Raw genomic sequence first — 19,442 nt, 5'->3', positions numbered from 1 at the left:
TTTTTCCTGTTTCTTCAAATTCTTCACAGTCATTATTTCTTATAGTGCAGTATATTCATGTACCCATAATCAAAAGCCATCTATCCTGTTTTAAGTTTTCAATTTTTAAAAAAGTGCTGCTACAAATATTTTGGTGCATATGGCCTAGTTAGCAATGGTATCTCTGATCAAAAGTTATGAGTTTACAGTTCCTTTTTTCTTGGACATAATTCCACATTACTTCTCAGTTTGGTTGAATCAATCTATAGACTCACTCCATCAACAGTATATATTAGTGCACCTTTCACAACCACTACAACACTGATCTTATAATTGTTTTGATTTGCATTTCTCCTATTATTAAAGATTTTATGCAATCCTTCACATATTGGTTAGTAGTTTTAGTTTGGGTTTTTTTGTTTGTTTTGCTTGTTACCATGTTACAGGTAGCTTAGGTTGCAGGTTAAGTGATATTACTGTAATATAAATTATTCTATTCTAAACCACATTTAACTTGTCTATCGTTTAAAAAATACATCTGTAACAATGTTGATCTACCACTGGAAAAAAAAATTCACATAATGGAGCATACCCAGGAATAATTGAGATCTTTTAGTGTTTTATTTTTATCTTTAGTAGTTAAGATTAAGATTATTTAAGAAGGTAAGTAAATATTCACTGATCTGCTACTGATAAATCATAATTACATTCTTTCTATTGTAAGGCTTAATTTTAAAAATTTAGTGATCTGTAGTAGTGTGGTTTAGAACCACCTTTTCTCGGTAAATGTATTAGATAAATTGTCACAGATTGTTACTGTTTCATTAAAATAATTAATTGAACTCTACCACTCTATCAAAGAAGCTCTTTTAAGGGAAGCATATTCTTAAAAACCTGCAAAAGTCAATATCTTCTTAACTACCCAAGCTTCCTCTATCTACCACCTTAATCCCAGCTGATATTACTTGTATACTTTGCTAAAGTAACCCTCTCTTTTGCTTCTCTTTTTTTTTTTTTAAACCCTTACCTTCCATCTTGGAATCAATACTGTGTATTGGCTCCAAGGCAGAAGAGTGGTAAGGGCTAGGCAATGGGGGTCAAGTGACTTGCCCAGGGTCACAGAGCCGGGAAGTATCTGAGGCCAGAATTGAACCTAGGACCTCCAGTCTCTAAGCCTGGTTCTCAATCCACTGAGCTACCCAGTTGCCCCCTTTTTTGCTTCTCTTAACCTATCTGCTCCTTCTGAAATCATCTTTGCTAGATCATCATCTTTGTCTCCTCTACTATCAAACACTGTTTCTCTGAGGCACAGTGCTGAGCCTTCTCTTTTTCTCTTTCTATACATGCCCACTACTGAAATTCTTATCATCTTTTTTTTTTTTAATCCTTACCTTCTGTCTTAGAATCAATACTATGTATTGGTTCCAAGGTTGAAGAGTGGTAAAGGCTAGGCAATGGAAGTGACTTGCCCAGGGTCACACAGTTAGGAAGTGTCTGAGGCCAGATTTAAACCTAGGATCTCCCATCTGTAGGCCTGGCTCTCAATCCATTGAGCCATCTAACTACTCCCAAATTCTCATCATCTTCCATGGGACACACATCACTCACAAATTTATATATTCTGTCTAAGCATCTTTCCTGAATTCCAGCTCTTTACAGCCAAGTAAGAAATGGAGACAATTTCTTTCTTTCCACAAGACTCTATGAAATCTGAATTAGAACAATGAAAATGACCATCTTTCTTTTTAAGAATTAGGTCTCTCCATCGGCAAAAATTTCTTTCTGAATCATTATGCCAACAAATACAACTAAAAACTAAGATAGAGTAAATATGACACTGGACAAAAAAAAAGAAATAATAACTAGGCAGACTTCAAAAGTAAGTAGATATTCAAAGTATTCCCAATTGATAAATGGTCAAAGAATATGAACAGGCAGTTCTCAGATGAAAAAATTAAAACTATCGAGTCATAAGCAGAAATGATCTAAATCACTATTGATTAGAGAAATGCAAACTAAAACAACTCTTGAGATACCACTTCACACCTATCAAAGTGGCTACTTTGACCAATAAAGAAAATGATAAATGTTGGAGGGGATGTGGGCAAATTAGGACATTAATGTACTGTTGATAAACTGTGAACTGATACAATCATTCTGGAGAACAAGAACCACACCCCACAGGCCATAAAACCGGGCATACTCTTTGATCCAGCAATATCACTATTGCATCTATATCCCAAAGATATCAAAGTTAGGGAAAAAGAATCTACTTGTACAAAAAATCAAGTTATTTTTGTAGTGGCAAAGAATCAGAATCGAAGGGGTGTCCTCAACTGAGGAATGGATGAACAAGCTGTAGTATATGGTTGTATAATGGAAAACTATTACACTACAAGAAATGATTAACAGGATAAGTTCAGAAAATGCTGAAAAGACTTACATGAACTGAAGCAAAGTGACATGAGCAGAACCAGAACAGTATACAATAATAGAAATATTGTATAGTGATCAACTGTGAAGGATTAAACTATTATTCAACAAAAGCAAAGTTCCAAAGTTCCAAAGGGACTCACCCCAAAAAACACTATCCACAACCAATCTGATTGCAGATCAAAGCATGCCATTCTTCATGAGATTTTTAATTGTATATGTGATATGCCTTCAGTCTTGATATGGGGAACATAGAAATATGTATTGCATGAAAGCACTGGTATAACCTATGATGGACCTATATGTCAACTTGGGGAGGAAGGGAAGGACAGAATCTGAGTCTCAAAATGTCAAAAAGCAATTGCCAAAATTTGTTTCTACATTTTAATTGAAAAAATAGAAAACAAAAGAAGTGAGGGATAGAATAAAAGGCTAGCTACCTCAATTTCAACAATTTTGATGTTCCATAAATCAAGTGAGACACTTCAATTTTGGGATATTTGATCTGTACTTCAGCAACATGATGTGGAAGACATTATCAGAATCAGAAGATTCAGGCTTAAAACCTGGGCCTCTCACTTACTGTGTAACCTGGTGTAAAACATTTATTTAACTCCTCTGGGCCTCAGTTTCCTTAACCATAAAATGAGGGAGCTGGGTAAAATGGCTTCTTATGGTCTCTTCCAGTTTGAAATCTATTATTCTTTTCATCCTTTCACCTTTTTAGCTGACCATAAAGAACAATTTTATAATACCTATTTGCTTCGAAGTGACCAACAGTTCTCTTCATCTTTCAAATAAAAATGAAGTGATAGTTTTGCAGCTGTGGAACAAATAGTGATACTCATAAATCTGAAGAAAGAGAAGGCCTTTAACATTTTAAATCATCATTACAAAATATTTATTAGGCACCTTGCTTTGTACCTGGTGATACAGTAATTAAGCACTTGCTATAAAGGTTTTTAGAAGTGGCTAGGTGTTAAAACTAGGAATCTTCCTATTCCCATTATGAGTGGCAGAGATTTAATCATAGACAAGCATCTGATAAATCTGTTATTTGTGTAGTATGTCATTCCTTACAACTATACAGTACTACCTGGCAAAGTCTAATACCATATTCCTCCAACAAGAACAATTACGCTCAGAAATGGCTACTTTTCTTGCAGCAACCTGCCAAGATATTTATTCAGTCAAAGAAGCAAGTTATCTTACCAACTGTAAAATGGGCATGTTAAAGAGGTGCCTTATGGAAATCCCTGCTTGAATATGACCTGAATGAGGACAAAGAAAAGGGCTCATGCAGCTACTCAACCCATCCTCTCTGGGAGGACTACTGCACATAAAACAACAAAGTAAACAGTAAATAATGGGAGGCAAGAGGGCACAGGACAGAATCACACAGTGATAACAATAAACCCATTATGAACCAGTATTTGTTAGAATGCCAACACTGCTGGTATGGCCAAAGGGTGAGGATAAGGCCATATGATAATAGAATTTATACTTTAGGAGTTTACAGAGAACTTTTCTCACAACATCCTTGTGAGATAGGGAGGTCTAAGTCTGAGGCTCTGGGTTAATGAATCATTAATTCCAAATAGCAATGATTCCCCTCCCAAGCAAATTCCCATAGGGAGAAACGAAAGGCTCCTTCATTATGAGAGAATCTACCTTGATTTCTATTCAGCACAGAGGAAAACTCTTAGTTTAAAGGTAGTAAACTACTGAGCCTGGCATTCAAAGCTTATCTCCTGTAAGGCACTACTTCATATAAAACTTAATACTACTACCTCCCCTTCCCATCTGAAAACTCTGTTCTTCAAATTTTCTTTTTCTTCTCATATTGCTCCTGTGTCACCTTTTAGGAAGCCTTTGCCCATCCTCTAAGTTATTAATAATTTTTTTTATGCCAGTGATCTCATATTATACTCCACATGCCCCTCTCTGACACACTAAGAAATTACTGAGTTATGGCTAGGTGGCACAGTGGACAGAGTGCTAGATGTGGGAGTTAAGAAGGTCTGAGTACAACTCCTAAGAAGGTCTGAGTTCAACTCCTGTCTCAGACATTCATTCATTGTGCACTCTAATCCCTCCACTTCGGTTGAAAACAATAGCACCTACTTGCCAGGGTTGTTTTAAGGATCAAATAAGACAGTAATTGTAAAGTGCCTTGCAAACCTTAAAGTACACTACAAATGTGTGAAAGAAAAAGAGAAGGGGAAAGAGGCAGAGGCAGAGAAAGGGAGACAGAGAAAGAGATAGAGAAGAGACACACAGAGAAAAGACAGAAAGAAGGCAGAGATAAACCTGACAGAGAGAGGAGTCTAAGAAAAAAATGTAGAGGCAGGAAAAAAAAGGGGAGGGGAGGGAAGAAGGGACATGGAGAAAAGGGGAAGACAGGGAGAAGGAAATGAAAGAGGGAAAGAAGGTGAAAGGGAAAGAAAGAGAGAGAAGGGAAGAGGAAAGGAGAGATTCTCTTACAAGTCTGTCAGAAGCATAAGTGCAGGGACTTCATGTCAACTAGGCTTTTTATCTCATTGAGCATCTGGCCCAAAGCAGATGCTTATTCAATGCAGTAAAGGTGATATTAGTAAGAAAAGTGATTCTTGGACATGTCTAGAAACAGAATTCTGGATTAGTGCTAGAAGCCATTAGTTGAAAGAGGATAGCAAAGTGATAGCTACCCTCTCTGAGTTTCTCTTTCTTGGCTTTACTTCTTCCTGATTCCTCACCTCATTTCTACACTAAGCCAAGGTCAGTCTTCCAAGAACAAGGACTAAGGGTCAATATCCTCATTAGTAGGACACCAAGTACATAGTTTAGCTAGCATATCAGGAAGCAATAGAGTAGTAAAGAAGGGCTTCCTTTATTTAAGCATGCAATAAAAGCCTACTATGTGCTAAGCACCAGGCTAAGTGCTTTACATATATTAGTTCATTTGATCTTCACAATAATCCTGGAAAGTAGGTGCTATTATTATCCTCTTGTCAAAGTAGAGGAAATGTATGCAGAGGTTAAGTGCCTTGCCTAGAGTTACACGGCTAGGAAGTATCTGAGACTGGAGATTAACTCATATATCTTCATGACTCCAGGCCCAGGGCTCTATCCACTGTGCAACTATCTAGCTGCCTTAATTGGATAGCACCAAAACTAACCTCTGGAGATTTGAGTGGCCACCCACAAATTTCTGGACCAGTTCACTTGTTTACTCTAATGTTTAAAATAGACCAGGTGTATACATATTTGAATGATTTAAAAATAAAGTCAAGAGCATCCAGAAAAATGGAACATAAACAATCTCTACAACCTGACCATCAGATTTATAGTACTACTTCTGTTGCCTGTTCAGAGTATGGAAACCCTTAATAGATTTTAAGGAATAAGCCAAAAGTACCTTTTACCACTCAGAATGTCAACTTCATCACAAGGGCATGGTGATCTATAAATAGATGAAGAGAAATAAGGCATCGAACTACATGGAAGATACAAAGTCTCGGGCTGAGGTAGAAGAAAAAACAAATAAAGTCATTATATGACATTTGTAATTTGGGATTTTCCATTTTATCATTTGAAAGACATCCTGTAGGTTTGGTTTTTTTTTTTTATGTTTATTCTACAGTATCACCAGCCAGCAATGGGGGCCATGGCAAATACTAACAGATTTAAATTTTATTAATCATTGATAGCTAAAATGAAGATTAGTACTTATTTTCTATCTTGAGTTTTTTAAAGCACAACTATTTATTAAAACAATTAAGCATAAATTTACTATGTGACCTTAGACATGTCACTCATTCTCCCTAGACCTCATTTCTTAATCTGTAAAATAAGAAATAGGAAAAAGGAAGTGGGGAAGAGACAGTCAATGAGATGATCTCTGAGATTCCTTCCTAATTTGGCCCAACACATGCCCATTCCTCTCTTCACATAGCTACAACCATGGTTCAAGCCCTTCATTACCTCATTTGACAACCCAAATGCTTTAGTTCTCTTTGTTTTTAGTCTCTCCTCTGTTCAAACCTTTTAGCTGACAGTTACATCTTCAATGGCTCCCTCTGTCTCTCTCTCCCTCCCTCCCTCCCAAGCTTTACTTAATACTACTAACTTTCATAAACTTCACATTTTAACCTAGAATACCATCCCTTTAAACAGACACTCCATCTTCCCTCTCCCCCATTCACACTAAGCATAAACCACTCCCACTTTCTCTCTGTCTCTGAGAATCCTTGACTTTCAAGGTTCAGCTCAGAAACTGTTTCCTCTGATCACCTCTAGTCTAGCAGAATGCTTTGCCAATTTGATAAGAAGAAGTGGAGACCTGTGGTTTCATTGCTGAGAGGAGAACAATGCAATACAGGAAGAGAACTGAATTGATTGAGAAAACCTAGCTTTGAATTCTGACTTCATCACTTCCTACCTGGTTTGACTTTAGGGAAATCACCATCTCTGGGCCTTATTTTTCTCATCTCCAGATAAAGAGATTCAACAAGATGCCTTTTAGAGCCCCTTATAGTTCTAATTTTGATGTACTGGTATAAAACCTTCCTAGACCAAGAGGCTCTTAACCTGGGGCCATAGACTACCTCCCCCTCATCATCCCCAAAGAGATACATTCCAAGAGGTCTGTGGATTTAAATGGGGTGGGGTGGGGTCTTTTCTTTTACTAACTTTAGATGTAATTTTATAATCCTATAATTTATAATTTTTTCATTCTATATTTTATTTTTATTAATTTAAAGATATTCTGGGAGGGAATCATAGGTTTTACCAGAATGCCAAAGGAAACCATGACACACACAAAAAATCGCTAAGAACTCCTGCCCTAAGCATTTCAAGAGGAATGGCCTAGGATTAAATAGCCACACGATTATTATGTTTTAGAAGCAGGAATTAATAACTCAATTCTCCCTTACTTTAAGACTGGTACTATATCCACTATGCTAAGATGCCACAAGTTTCGCACTTAGTGTATGCTGAATTGAATTGTATTATATATCTTTGAGAAATAGATGAGAAATATAGGAAAAGGGCTTCTCTGAAGTTATTCCTATGATTACCCTTAATATTATTGACAATTAATATACCTTTCCTCATATATTTTTATTCACTAATCAATGCTTATTCTCTCCCTAATCATCCCTAATCTCTTCAGAAAGGTTATATCAAGAAAATATCAAGGACTCACAAGAAAGTGAGGAATGGTAAGGTAAGAAGGACTGGATGGTGGTAGACAGAATAGAAAATGAGAGATAAAATGTAGGTTTAACATAAACCTCCTAAAAAAGAATGACACTAGAACCTACTATTCCTCAGAACCTTTTCCCCCAAAGAGTAGAAAATAAAACAAAAACTAATAGAAGGAGGGAAGGAAACTACAAAGAATTAGAAGAATTAGGAAAGGGAGGTTGTGTCAGAATCTTGTTTGAGGGTCCTTGTTGGTTTTAGCAGGGTCTGGGGGCTTGAAATCTCAGCTCTTCTTTTATGACTCAAGGCAAGTTATTCTACCTCCTTGGGTCTCAGTGTCTATGTCTAGAAAATGAAGATGTTAAACTAGATGACTTCTGATGCTCTATGACCATTTTAGCTTTGGCTCTATGATCATGTAAAAGACACATGCCACAAGGACAAGTAATAAGCCAGAGTGGAAGAAGTCTGGGTTGGGGGGATAGAGAATTAAGGAATTACTATGATTTATTAATCATGCAGCAGGTTTTCCCTATATGATCAACCATTTCTTTGTAAACTGACCTCTGGATCAAACTGAGACCTTTCATAGATTCCTCAGTCAATCTTATCTAAATGATTTCTCCTTAAATTTTTCATAGCACTTTTCTTGAGCCCTTCCTTCACATTGTTTTATTGTTCTTTTTTTTTTAACTCCTACCTTCTGTCTTAGAACCAATAAGGGCTAGGTGACTGGGGTTAAGTGACTTGCCCGGGGTCATATAGCTAGCAAATGTCTAAGGCCACATTTGAACCCAGGACCTCCCATCTCTAGGCCTTGCTCTCAATCCAATGAGCCATATAACTGCTTATTCCCAGTGCCTAATAAATGTATGAAAGCTTAGAAAATATTTGTTAAATCTGAAGTAATTTTTTCCCAAGCAGAACTTAAGGTCAACTGGATTATCTTGCAATGGAAAACTGAATGTCAAGTGTTATAGCAAGCTACATTCTTAAGAAACTTTATTATTCACTAACTTTATTTCCTGTATCTCTGCACAAGAAGAGTAAAGTTCATTTTCAGAAAAATAAAGAATATAGAACCTGAAGGCCCAGGTTCCCCTACCATATTATCCTTCTAAAACCTCAGAAATATTTTGCAAATGAGAGTACTGTTATCCTCACACATACAAAAGATAGAATAGAATGAATTGCTGAATTACCTGCTTTTTAAAGATGGGAATCTAAGTCATGTGCATTGATATGGTTCTGTGTATATCACAGAAGTGAATGGAAGATGACTCAGGGTTCTTAGAGAGCTCAATATTAATTTCCACACAATTAATAATGATCTGAATTCAGATCATCATCTCTAGAAACATACCCAGAATTCTGTAGTTCACCTCATTAAGAAAACATTAACAATGGCTCTGATATAGATGACAAAGTGGATAGTGACAGGGACTGGTCCTATGATTTAATTGATAGAGGAAATTTAATAATATAATGGATACAAAGACAGACTGGATTCAAATCCTATTTCTGATAGTCCTGGCTATGTGACCCCAGAAGAAGTAATTTAACCTCTAACTACACTGGAATAACTCTCCAGTACTTAATTTGCAAAGAAGGCAGAGATCAGATGCTGATGAAATCCCAAGCTCACTACAAACAGTGAAAACAAGGCAAAAGAGAAAGTGATAAATTCAAATCAGTTACTATAAAATGGTTAATCCATAGTATATAGAATGCCTAAATTCAGTTATATATTTATTAGCTGTGTAATTGTGGGCAAGTCCCAATCTCTCTTTCCCATAGTCACCTATAAAATGAGAATAAAAATACCTGTTCTATCAACCACACAGGAACTGTGGTGAAGAAAGTGTTTGACAAAACCTCAGGTGTTCAACAAATAGGAAGAGCATGCATGTACTACAAGTAAATCACTTAAACTCTCAAGTATGCTAGGCACCTCTCTAAGAATATAAACTACTAAGGACCTTCCAATCTATATCAATGGAGTTTACACAAAGGGTGAACTGACCTGGTTTTGGGGGGGTGGGGGGGGGAATTATAGGATTAGTGTTGGAAGGGAACTGAGAAGTTATCTGGTCAAACTCTCATTTTACAGATGAGGAAATTGAGGTCCAGGGAAGTTACCCATGTAAACTGAAGGCTCTGGGTCACACAGGAAATAAGTATCGCAAATGAATTTTGAATCCAGGACCTTTCACTCTCAAATCAGTGCTCTTTCTATTGTATTATCCTTTAAGGGTCTCTATCTTATTCCAAACTATTGTAAGGTAAAAAAAAATGCAAATAACTTTCGATTATGTAGGAATGTAGAGAAACAAACAATAATAGAAATTTATATATAATTTTTTTAATTCTACAAATAGTAATCAGTTACTATAGCAAAATAAAACTTTAGGTTCTAGGCCAAGAAAAACTGAAACTAGACCGCTATTTGAAATACTCTGCTTAAAAAAAAAAAGTAACTTCTTTATGAGAGATTTTGTTCAGGGTCACAAAATTTAGAAGGCCTTTTCTTCTTAGTGGCTACAAGAATGAATATCTAAAGTCTAATTGCATCTGTAATTCACACATGATACATCTATTGAATAAAATTCTAATTTTTAAAAAAATCTATTTGACTAATAATAGTTATATATCTGGCAAGTACTAAAAAATATATTAAAAGATCTACTTTTTTTATATTCTAAGAGTGTAACTCTACTATAAGACCTTATTACAATCCCATTTTTATGGCAAGATTCTTCTCAAAGAGGTTTGAATAACTAAATGTCAATTTCATTATATTTCTATAAAAGCTATCACCCCACAGGCCAACACTAAGTCACGAAATGAAAACCAAATTTGGATACAGAGTGTAGCTCAAATGAAACTATTTTTAAATACACCCCACACACAATACTTTTTAAAAGGAAACACATATGTTACAATTAAGGCTGGATGTAACCTTGCTACTTTGAAGGCTAGACCACATATCATTCCATCATAATCAGAAAATATTAAGAAATCCTTGCAGGGGGCAGCTAGGTAGTGCAGTGGATAGAGCCAGGCTTTAAGACAGGAGGTTTGGGGTTAAAATGTGACCTTGGGCACTTCCTAGCTGTTCCACCCTAGGCAAGTCACAACCTCAATCTCCTAGTCCTTGCCTAGTCTTCTGCCTGGGAATTGATATTCAGGACCAATTCTAAGAAGGAAAGGGAAGGGAGAGAAAGGAAGGGAAGAAGAGAGGGAAGAAAGAAACATCTTTGCAGGGCAGCTAAGTGGCATAGTAGATACTGCTGGGTCTGGAATCAGGAAGACTCATCTTTCCCAGTTCAAATCTGGCCTCAGACAGCTTTGTGACCTCTGGGCAAGACACTTAACATATTTCCCTCAGTTTCCTCATCTGCAAAATGAAAGAAGGAAATGGCAAGCCCCTCCAGTATTTCCGCAAGAACCCCAAATGGGGTCATGAAGAGGCAAACACATCAACACTAGATCAACAATAAATACTTAGAAAGCTCTAGTCAATGCTTAAGAACATGTGCTGACTTTGGATTTTGCTGCATTCTAATAATTTTTTTAAACTATATATGCATAAGACTATAGACACTGAATCAGCCACAAGTGTCACTCCATGTCCAAAGAACACAGAATAACCAGCACTACTGGGGATGCTTTATTATTTGGTCATTTAAAAATGTTCCTCCATTTGCAGGAGGGAAGAGAAAAGAAGAGACTGACCATAAGCTCTCTTTATTTATTTAGCAGCACAGAGGCAGGTACATAGTAAGCATTTAACAAGCACTGGTTTCTTTCTTTAACAGCAAGCAACATCTGAGTTCCACAAGGACTTTTAACTGGATATTTTGCTATTAGAAGAGATTCTCCTCATCTTTTGCTTCTTAGAACCCCAGAATTTGAAACTTTTATCACTGCCTAACTTTCTACTTTGACTAAGAGTAAACTATGAGAATTCAACCAAAACTAGCGGCAAAGAAATAACTGAATATTAGTAGTCATTTTAAAAGGCCCATAATTGCAGCACTTAATACCTAATGCTGATCCTCTCTGAGTCAGGTTAGTGAGCTCTCCAGATGCCATTGTCATACTTATGTGAAGAATAGCCAAAAGTCAAGTAGTTTCATCTAAGGTTTTTATTTTCTTTCATACAATTATAAAAGACATAGGGAAAGGGGATGGAAATGTATTGAAAATACTTTTATCACAACCTTAGGAATAACTAATAGGACTAACACCTATCCTGATGTTTGTTCTGCATTATGATTCCAGGAAACCAAAAAAGAACAAGGGATCAGATGTTTCACACCCACTACTCACTCCAAAGTCACAGTCTAACCCAAAATCCTGGGAATGCTTTTTAGAGGTGGAGGGAGGTTGAAGTGTTTTCTAGACGACCTCGACCACAAATTTATTCCCCCCCCCCTTCTTTCTCTGGAACTTTCAGAACAGAGAAAGTGGCTGCAGAAGGAAAGACCAAGTGAACCCCAACCATTCAGGATTCAGCTTCTAATAGCAATTGTTCAAAATCTACTACCACACGGTGTTTCTGTTGTCTTGTTAGTTTCTGACCCCTAGACACCCCACGACACTCCCTCTCTGATGCTCAGGTATGTCCTTCCCCTGCAGTCCATGAGTGGGGTGTTCCCTCCCCCTTTTCCTTGGGACGCTCCCCTCCCCTTGTTCTCAAGGGGTGTCTCTCTCCCCTTCATGAGGGTGTCCTCTCAGTCGTCCTCTCTAGGAGATGCCCCCTTTCTCCTCTCCTCTCTAGAAGCAATGTTCCCTTCCCTCCCTCTCCTCGGAGGTATCCCCTTCCTCTCCCTCCATGGGGAGTTCTCCCTCTTTCCCCCTCCCACCTCTCCATGGGGTGCCCTCTCTTCTCTGTAGGAATGCCTCCTTTTCTCCCCTTCTCTCCATAAGGGCTATTCCTCTCCATGGGGGTGCTGCCCTTCCCCCCCACCCCCTGCATAGAGATCCCCTGTTCATTGGTCGTCATCCCCCGCCCCGGGCCCGCACACTCACAGGCTGGTGGTACCGGGAGGCAGAGGGCCTGAGAGCGCCCTCCAGTCCGGTTTCCTCCAGCTGCAGTCGAGCAGCGGGAAAGAGCAGGAGCAGGGCACGGGACAGAGGCCCGCCCGGGTGGCGGCGGCAGGCAGGAGGAGCAGAACAGTCTGAAAGAGGAGGAGGAGCCGGAGCAGCGGCCCCGACGCGAGCACAGCCACGAGCAGCTTCCACGGGCTAGGCTGAAGCGAAGCCGCCATCTTCTCCCCGACACGAGCAGGGCCTCTAGCTAAAGCGGCTCCCGAGGGACTTAGAGCGGCCGCGCGATCCACTGGAGGCCCCGGCTGCGGCCTGCACGGGGTGAGGGGGAGGGGCGCTGCGTACAGCGGCGGCGGCGGCGGCGGTGAGGCGGTGAGGCCCGGGAGGGGGGCGGAGGCGACGCAACCCTCCGAACCCACCCCACGACGGAACGTGTGCACGCAAGGGCGCCAGCCAATCTACTCCTCGAGGAAGAGAGCGCTCCTAGGGGGCGGAACTTCCTAGGGCGGGGCGGAGGGGTAGGGGCGGAGCCACCGCAGGCCTCCCTTTCTAGAGGCGGAGCCAACTTCTCTTTCACACCCTTTGCTCTATCATCTTCAGTGCCCACCGCCCCTTTCTTGCCACACCCTCCTCTATCTTTCCCAAACTCCAGGTCCCCTGTCTCCTCTAGATTCTCTAGAATACTGGAAAAGGTGATCAAGAGACGGAGAGGATCTCAAAGCCCTAGTTAAACTCCAGGTGCTGTGTGACCTCCGGGAAGTCGATCACCTTCTCTGAGCATCTGGGAAAGAAAAGAGTTCACTTCTCAGGGTGTGTTCCCACCTTTCTTCGCCTTCACTGATTTAAGGACTGCTGGCTTGGATGAAGACCCACCCAAATTCAAGGGCCTGCGGCTTAGTGGGTGGGAGGAAGAGTGCTGGGAAATTCGTATTTATCTTGGAGCAGAGGTTCGGTACAGCCGCTCGATCATCCCGAGCCTGGGGTTTTGATACCCTGCCTCTGACCCAGCCTAGTGTGTCACTTCAAGGTTATGAAATTGGGCTTTGGGGACAATCCTTCTATGTAGGTGGCAGTCTTACAGATGCCTGCCTTCTCCCATCCATCCATTAAATCCTATGAGCGCGGCAAGGCTCCCTCCAGATATGGGGGAAAGGAGCCTTAGTGCCACTATGACTGTCCCAGGTCAAGGACAAAGCCAACGACAGGGCTGGCAGAAGAGCCTAAGTAGACTTTCCTCACTCCCTAAAGCCTGGCTAACGGTGCCGTTTCTCTAGCTTCGTCTGCTCCGTTATGGCTTTTCGGAAACTCTTTTACACTTCTTGGAATAAAGGTCATTCCCAGGACTCCCCAAGAGCTTGGGTGGGGGCCTGCAGGGGCAGGAGCCTGTCCAAGGCACACTTTGTGTTCCAAGAGCCAAGGAGGAGACTGACCCTCCCACTTGGCACACTTGCTTCACAAAGGAATTCTCCCAGAAACTGAGTAGGAGCTCCAAGAAAAGATACTGCTCCATACACATCTCAAGCCTGGACTTCAATAGTTCCGTCTGTAATGGCTCTGATTAGCCTGATTTCCGCCTGTTTAACCTTGTGCCAATTTTTTCCTGATTTTTGTCTGGACTTCACTGACTCTGGAAGAGAAAGTGAGGATGAAAACTTTGTGCACTTTATTACCTCCTTTATAGGATTGTAAGATTTTGGAGCTAGAAGAGACTTCAGATATCATCTCAATAGAATGGCTCTCAATCTCTTCAAGTTTGCAAACCAGAGCAGTAATTTCCACAGGCTGAATTGAGACTTTTTCCCCCACTGTGTAAATGAAAATGTGACTGGGGGGAGGGGAGAGGGAAGGGGATCTATAACACCTACTATGTGCAAGGCACTATACTAAATACTTTACAAATATTATCTCCAACAACTCTGGGAGGTAGAGTAGGACCTGGACCCTTCAGTTAAAAATAGAGCATAATAGCACACCCCATTCTTTAATAGGTATTTCTTTTAAGAGCAAGTCTAGGACCTTCACAATTTAATAGGGAGAAAGCAAGAAGCCATGCAAACATTTTAGGGGCTCTTGTTGATTCTTGTTCCTCAGAGAACCTTTTTGATCTCTCCCACTCTCCTTTGCACCCTCACTCCCCAAATTGTGTTGCCCCTTATTCTGTAGATGGTTTTACTGGGATATGGCTGCTGAACATGCTATGGCTTCTGTGAATTTTAAAAGTCTCCATCTTGGTTTAGCACCCAAAAATTGTGCACACCCACACTACACGGGCATGTGCTAGTCAATGACAAATCAGAAATAACTAACTGCCCACCTGGGCTGTCCTAAGCCAAGCTAGAGCCAACCATTGGCACTTGTGAGACACAGGAAGTGAGGTAGGGAACAGTCTCTGGAATTCGCTCTCTTCCTGTGGAGAGAACTAGACACGAGTGGGTGTTAGGAGCTTGGACAGGGAGGACGCCCGCAGACAGCTTTCCTTCAGATCCTTTCAGATAAGGACTGATTCTTTCCACCTTGGCCCTTTGGGCCTAAAACTCCCTCTGCCTTGGTCAGAGGTTGAGTAGCCCCTTTCCCTTTTCTCTTCTCTCCTTCTCTCCCTCTCCTTTCCCTACTCCCATTGTGATTAAACCTCCATAAACTCCATTCTGACTTGAGTGTTTCATTTTAGAAATTTCATAAGTAAATTCCTTGGCGGCCATTGTTCAATATTACATCAATCTTAAAAAGGTGAAATTTTCACCATTACACTTCTTGGAGTCACCATTGAGAGTTGGGTGAAAGTAGACACCAAAGGGGGATGAGCACCTCATCAGTAAGTAAACCCTCAGATTAGACGTGCCAGTTCTCCCTGAATATCCAACAGAAGATGAGTAAGGAATAGTTAAAAGAAAGAAGGCACTAGAATTAAGAAGAGTGTAACAGTTAAAATTTAGGGGAGACTGAGGCAGGTAGAAATTAGTTTCTCTCTACAAGGAGTATTATATTTTTAGAGGTTTATTAAAAGTTAAGGATTAAAAGAAAATACAGGATAAAGAAAACATGCCTAGGCCAGGGAGGCCTAGACAAGACCTCACCTACATTATGGAAAGAGCCACGTCTGCCCCAAAACGGAAGTCCAAGAGAGCTCTCAAAAGCCTTTGCAATCAGGTTAAATCCCTTCTCAATCTCGCCCACCTCAGAATTGTGTGAGATTACAAAGCATTCTGGGGAAGTGGAGCAAAGGCTTGTGGGAATTGAAGTCCAGAGTTTGAATCTATTTTTTACATTCCCCATTTGAGCATTTGAAAAAAATTAATTTTTTTCCAAAGGATCATGAAAACATAATCAATTTAAAGATTACAATAATTTGAGGATAAGAGAAAAAAAGAATAAAACCAATAATTGCTGAAACGCATTGACAAAAAGCCAGTTAGGGGGCAGTCCCCTTTGGCATAAAAGTATACATACAAATAAATGGTCAATCAACTACACCCAAAGTTCAATTTTTGTGCATCTGGCTGGTCTGGAGGCTTCTTCATAGTATCTTCTCCAACAGTTCAGTTCTGGATTCAGAGAGGTAGCATCTTCTTTACCTAAAACTCTTCTCAAAAGGAATTTAAACTTTGCAATTTAAATAATGATATTTTTTACATTCCCCCCATTAAGAGGGTGATTGACAAATACAGAATCACTTAGGGATGCATGGCTGAGGTATGAGGTATATGAATCAATTGGCAAGAGAAATTTAAAAAAAAAACATCAGAAAGATCCAAAAGAAAAGAAAAAATTTCTGGATGAAAATATAGACTATCAAAGTCTTATGTGTAAAAATTTCAAGTAAAAGAAAAATAAATCTATAACAGGTCCTTCTATCAGGGCCCAATCAAAATGATGCATTTACCCAGTCAATAGCCAGGTCTACAGAAAAGTACCACACTATGAAAGGCAGAAAAGGGACCAGATTATATGAGCCAAAGTTTCGGGGATACTCATCTGTGAGTATTTTCAGAGTGAGTGTGGACACAAGGAAAGCCTATGTCTAGCAATGATAAACACAGTAACCTCGAGTCTTCACACTAGGTTCAAGTCCTTTGTATTGGCCTAGAAGTGCATCAATCCATACTGGATTGGCTTTTCTTTGGCTCTGTGCAATAGCTCTTGTGTGTATATCTTGTCCTGGAATCAGACAGAATCATTAAGCAAAGTACCATAATTTATTTAAATAATTAGTGGCATCGTTTTTATAGTCTAGCTTTTTTTGGGTTATGCATTGGCAAATGTATCTTAAACTTGTAGTACTGCAAAATCAAAAGGTTAAAGAAAATCAAGGCTGGTGACATGTGCTTGAAATATAAAAAAGAGAGAAAAAAACTAAAAAAGTATATTGCACATGCAAGAAAAATATAATAATAAAAGAGCTTTAAAATTCAAAAATATAGCTTATAATCATTGACACACTGTGTCAGCTAAGAAAATATAGAATACAAGGCTTTCTCACCAAAAATGAGATCCATTTCCTGTTTGTATCTGGCCATGATCTACTGTGAGTGAAGGCATTTTTTTTAAATACAGTAGTACAAATATGTAGATATCAATATCCCCAAAATTCTCAATAGCCCAATTAATTACAATAGCAAACAAACATACTATCATATTTCACATAAGTTGCTGTATGGCATTTTTTTAAAAAACCTATGAATTGATGGACATTTGTCACACGTTTTTTAGAAATGTAGCAATCTTTCAACCTTGGTAATTAAACATATTTTTAAAACAAAGTAAAACTCATTTTGGGTTTAGAACATAATCAAGAAATCTATATATCATTCTGGTGGAAGTAAAATAGTGAGCTGAAGAGTATAAACAAAGGGGTGCTCCATTTTTTGGAGGCTTTTTAGGGGTACAAATGCCCTGAGATTAACTGCCCAACTTCCATTCACATATTTAGAAATGCAGAAAGATTGGGGGTTATAAAATGCATTTCACTTCAGCTACAATTGGCCTTACCTCGTGGTAGGGGCAGGCAAAAATAACCAGAGATTGTTAAAAAAAATTTTCCAAAAATCATATTTAAAAAACCCTTAAAATCAGTTGAGATATTTAGCACATTAATTTTCCAAAGTTGTTATACAATTGTAACCAGTTCTGAAGTCCATCTCTAGGTGACAAAGGCAAAAATAGAAAAAAGCTGTTTTGTTTTGTTTTTTCATATATGGGCTTATTTACAATAATATTTGTTCAGCACAGTTATAGGGGAAAAACAACAGAATTTCAAAACTCAGTACATTCAAAATAAATTCAATCAACCTTCAGTGTAACTGAGTATTGAATCCAGTAATATATGAACTTAAAATCACAAAGTTAAACCTTAAACAAAAAATGCAATAGAATACAGAGATTTTTATAAACCATTGGAGTTTGAAATGCCTCAAAATTTATCCTTTAGTCTCTTTGAAGTTCTTTAGTTGTGTTTTTTTTTCTTTTAATTAATTATCCATTTAAATGTCTATTGTCTGAAGGTAGAGTGGTAAGGGCTAGGCAATGGGGTCTGAGCGATCTGCTCCAGGCCACATGGCCATGAAGTGTCTCAGGCCAGATTTCAACTATAGACCCTCCGTCTCTGGGCCTGGCTCCCAGTTCGCTGAGCCACCCATTTGCCCCTTCAAAGTTAAAGTTGAATCTTTGGGCTGAGCCTGCTCCCTGACAGGCAGGTGAAGTCAATGAAATTACCAGAAGAGTCAAAAGGTATCCTTTTAAACAGCCCATTGCTATTAAGTTTCTGTTTGAAAAATCTGTTTCTTCTCCTCTCCCTTTCTCTCTTCCCTGCTATGATCCCTCCTCCTGCCCTAGTCCACGTGGAGCCCAGGCTGCCCACGTGGAGCCAATACCCCTGTTTTGTTACCAGCTGATAGAAATGAGTCCCAAGCAATCTGCTCCAAGGAACTGAGTTTGTTGGGCAGGCAGGTCATCAGGTGATTGCAATCTTGGTTGAATCAGGTGGGCCAGGTGAGCGAGAGAAAGACCGCAGGGTGGGGAGGGCCGGGAGTTCGGGCACCAGGTGAGAGGCCAGGAGCAGAAGCAAGAGCCGGAGAGGGCCATAGGCAGGACCTGATCAAGATGGTTTTCTAAAAAGCATCTTGGAGAAACGTGGCTTAAAAAAATAATTATCTAGGCTAAAAAATTTGAGAAGTTCTCATCCCTTTGTGGTCGCCATCTGTAACAGTTAAAATTTAGGGGAGACTGAGGCAGGTAGAAATTAGTTTCTCTCTACAAGGAGTATTATATTTTTAGAGGTTTATTAAAATTTAAGGATTAAAAGAAAATACAGGATAAGGAAAACATGCCTAGGCCAGGGAGGCCTAGACAAGACCTCACCTACATTATGGAAAGAGCCACGTCTGCCCCAAAATGGAAGTCCATTATTAAAGGTTGAGAATTTAAGAATATACAAGTAAGAAAAAACACGTGCCTAGGCCAGAGGCCTAGACAAGACCTCACCTACATTATGGAAAGAGCCACGTCTGCCCCAAAACGGAAGTCCAAGAGAGCTCTCAAAAGCCTTTGCAATCAGGTTAAATCCCTTCTCAATCTCGCCCACCTCAGAATTGTGTGAGATTACAAAGCATTCTGGGGAAGTGGAGCAAGGGTTCGAGTCTATTTTTTACAAGAGTTGGAAAAGGCTTTTTAAAGCATTTTTAAAGCATTTAGGTGAGAATTAAAACAATTAGTGCCTGGCACATAGTAGGTGCTTAATAAATGTTGATTGATTGATGGGTGGATGGATGGAAAGTAAGCCATGGAAGCCAGAAGGC

The 19,442-nt window shown here is 39.5% G+C and overlaps 1 protein-coding gene across 1 annotated transcript in view; it reads right to left on the bottom strand.

The window, feature by feature from the left end:
• LRIG2 (leucine rich repeats and immunoglobulin like domains 2) overlaps window positions 1-13,116 on the bottom strand; it is a 46,609-nt gene extending 33,493 nt beyond the window's left edge. The window contains exon 1 of the mRNA XM_007485159.3: window positions 12,634-13,116. Within this exon, the coding sequence (XP_007485221.1) occupies window positions 12,634-12,872 (239 nt within the window). The 5' untranslated portion in view covers window positions 12,873-13,116. The remainder of the gene's footprint in view (window positions 1-12,633) is intronic.
• Window positions 13,117-19,442: the final 6,326 nt, after the last annotated feature.

This window comes from Monodelphis domestica, chromosome 2 (assembly GCF_027887165.1).
Source record: "Monodelphis domestica isolate mMonDom1 chromosome 2, mMonDom1.pri, whole genome shotgun sequence".
NCBI classification, from domain to species: Eukaryota; Metazoa; Chordata; class Mammalia; order Didelphimorphia; family Didelphidae; genus Monodelphis; species Monodelphis domestica.
Note: the sequence above shows the minus strand (reverse complement) of the source record. Positions and strands in the feature narration are given on the sequence as shown.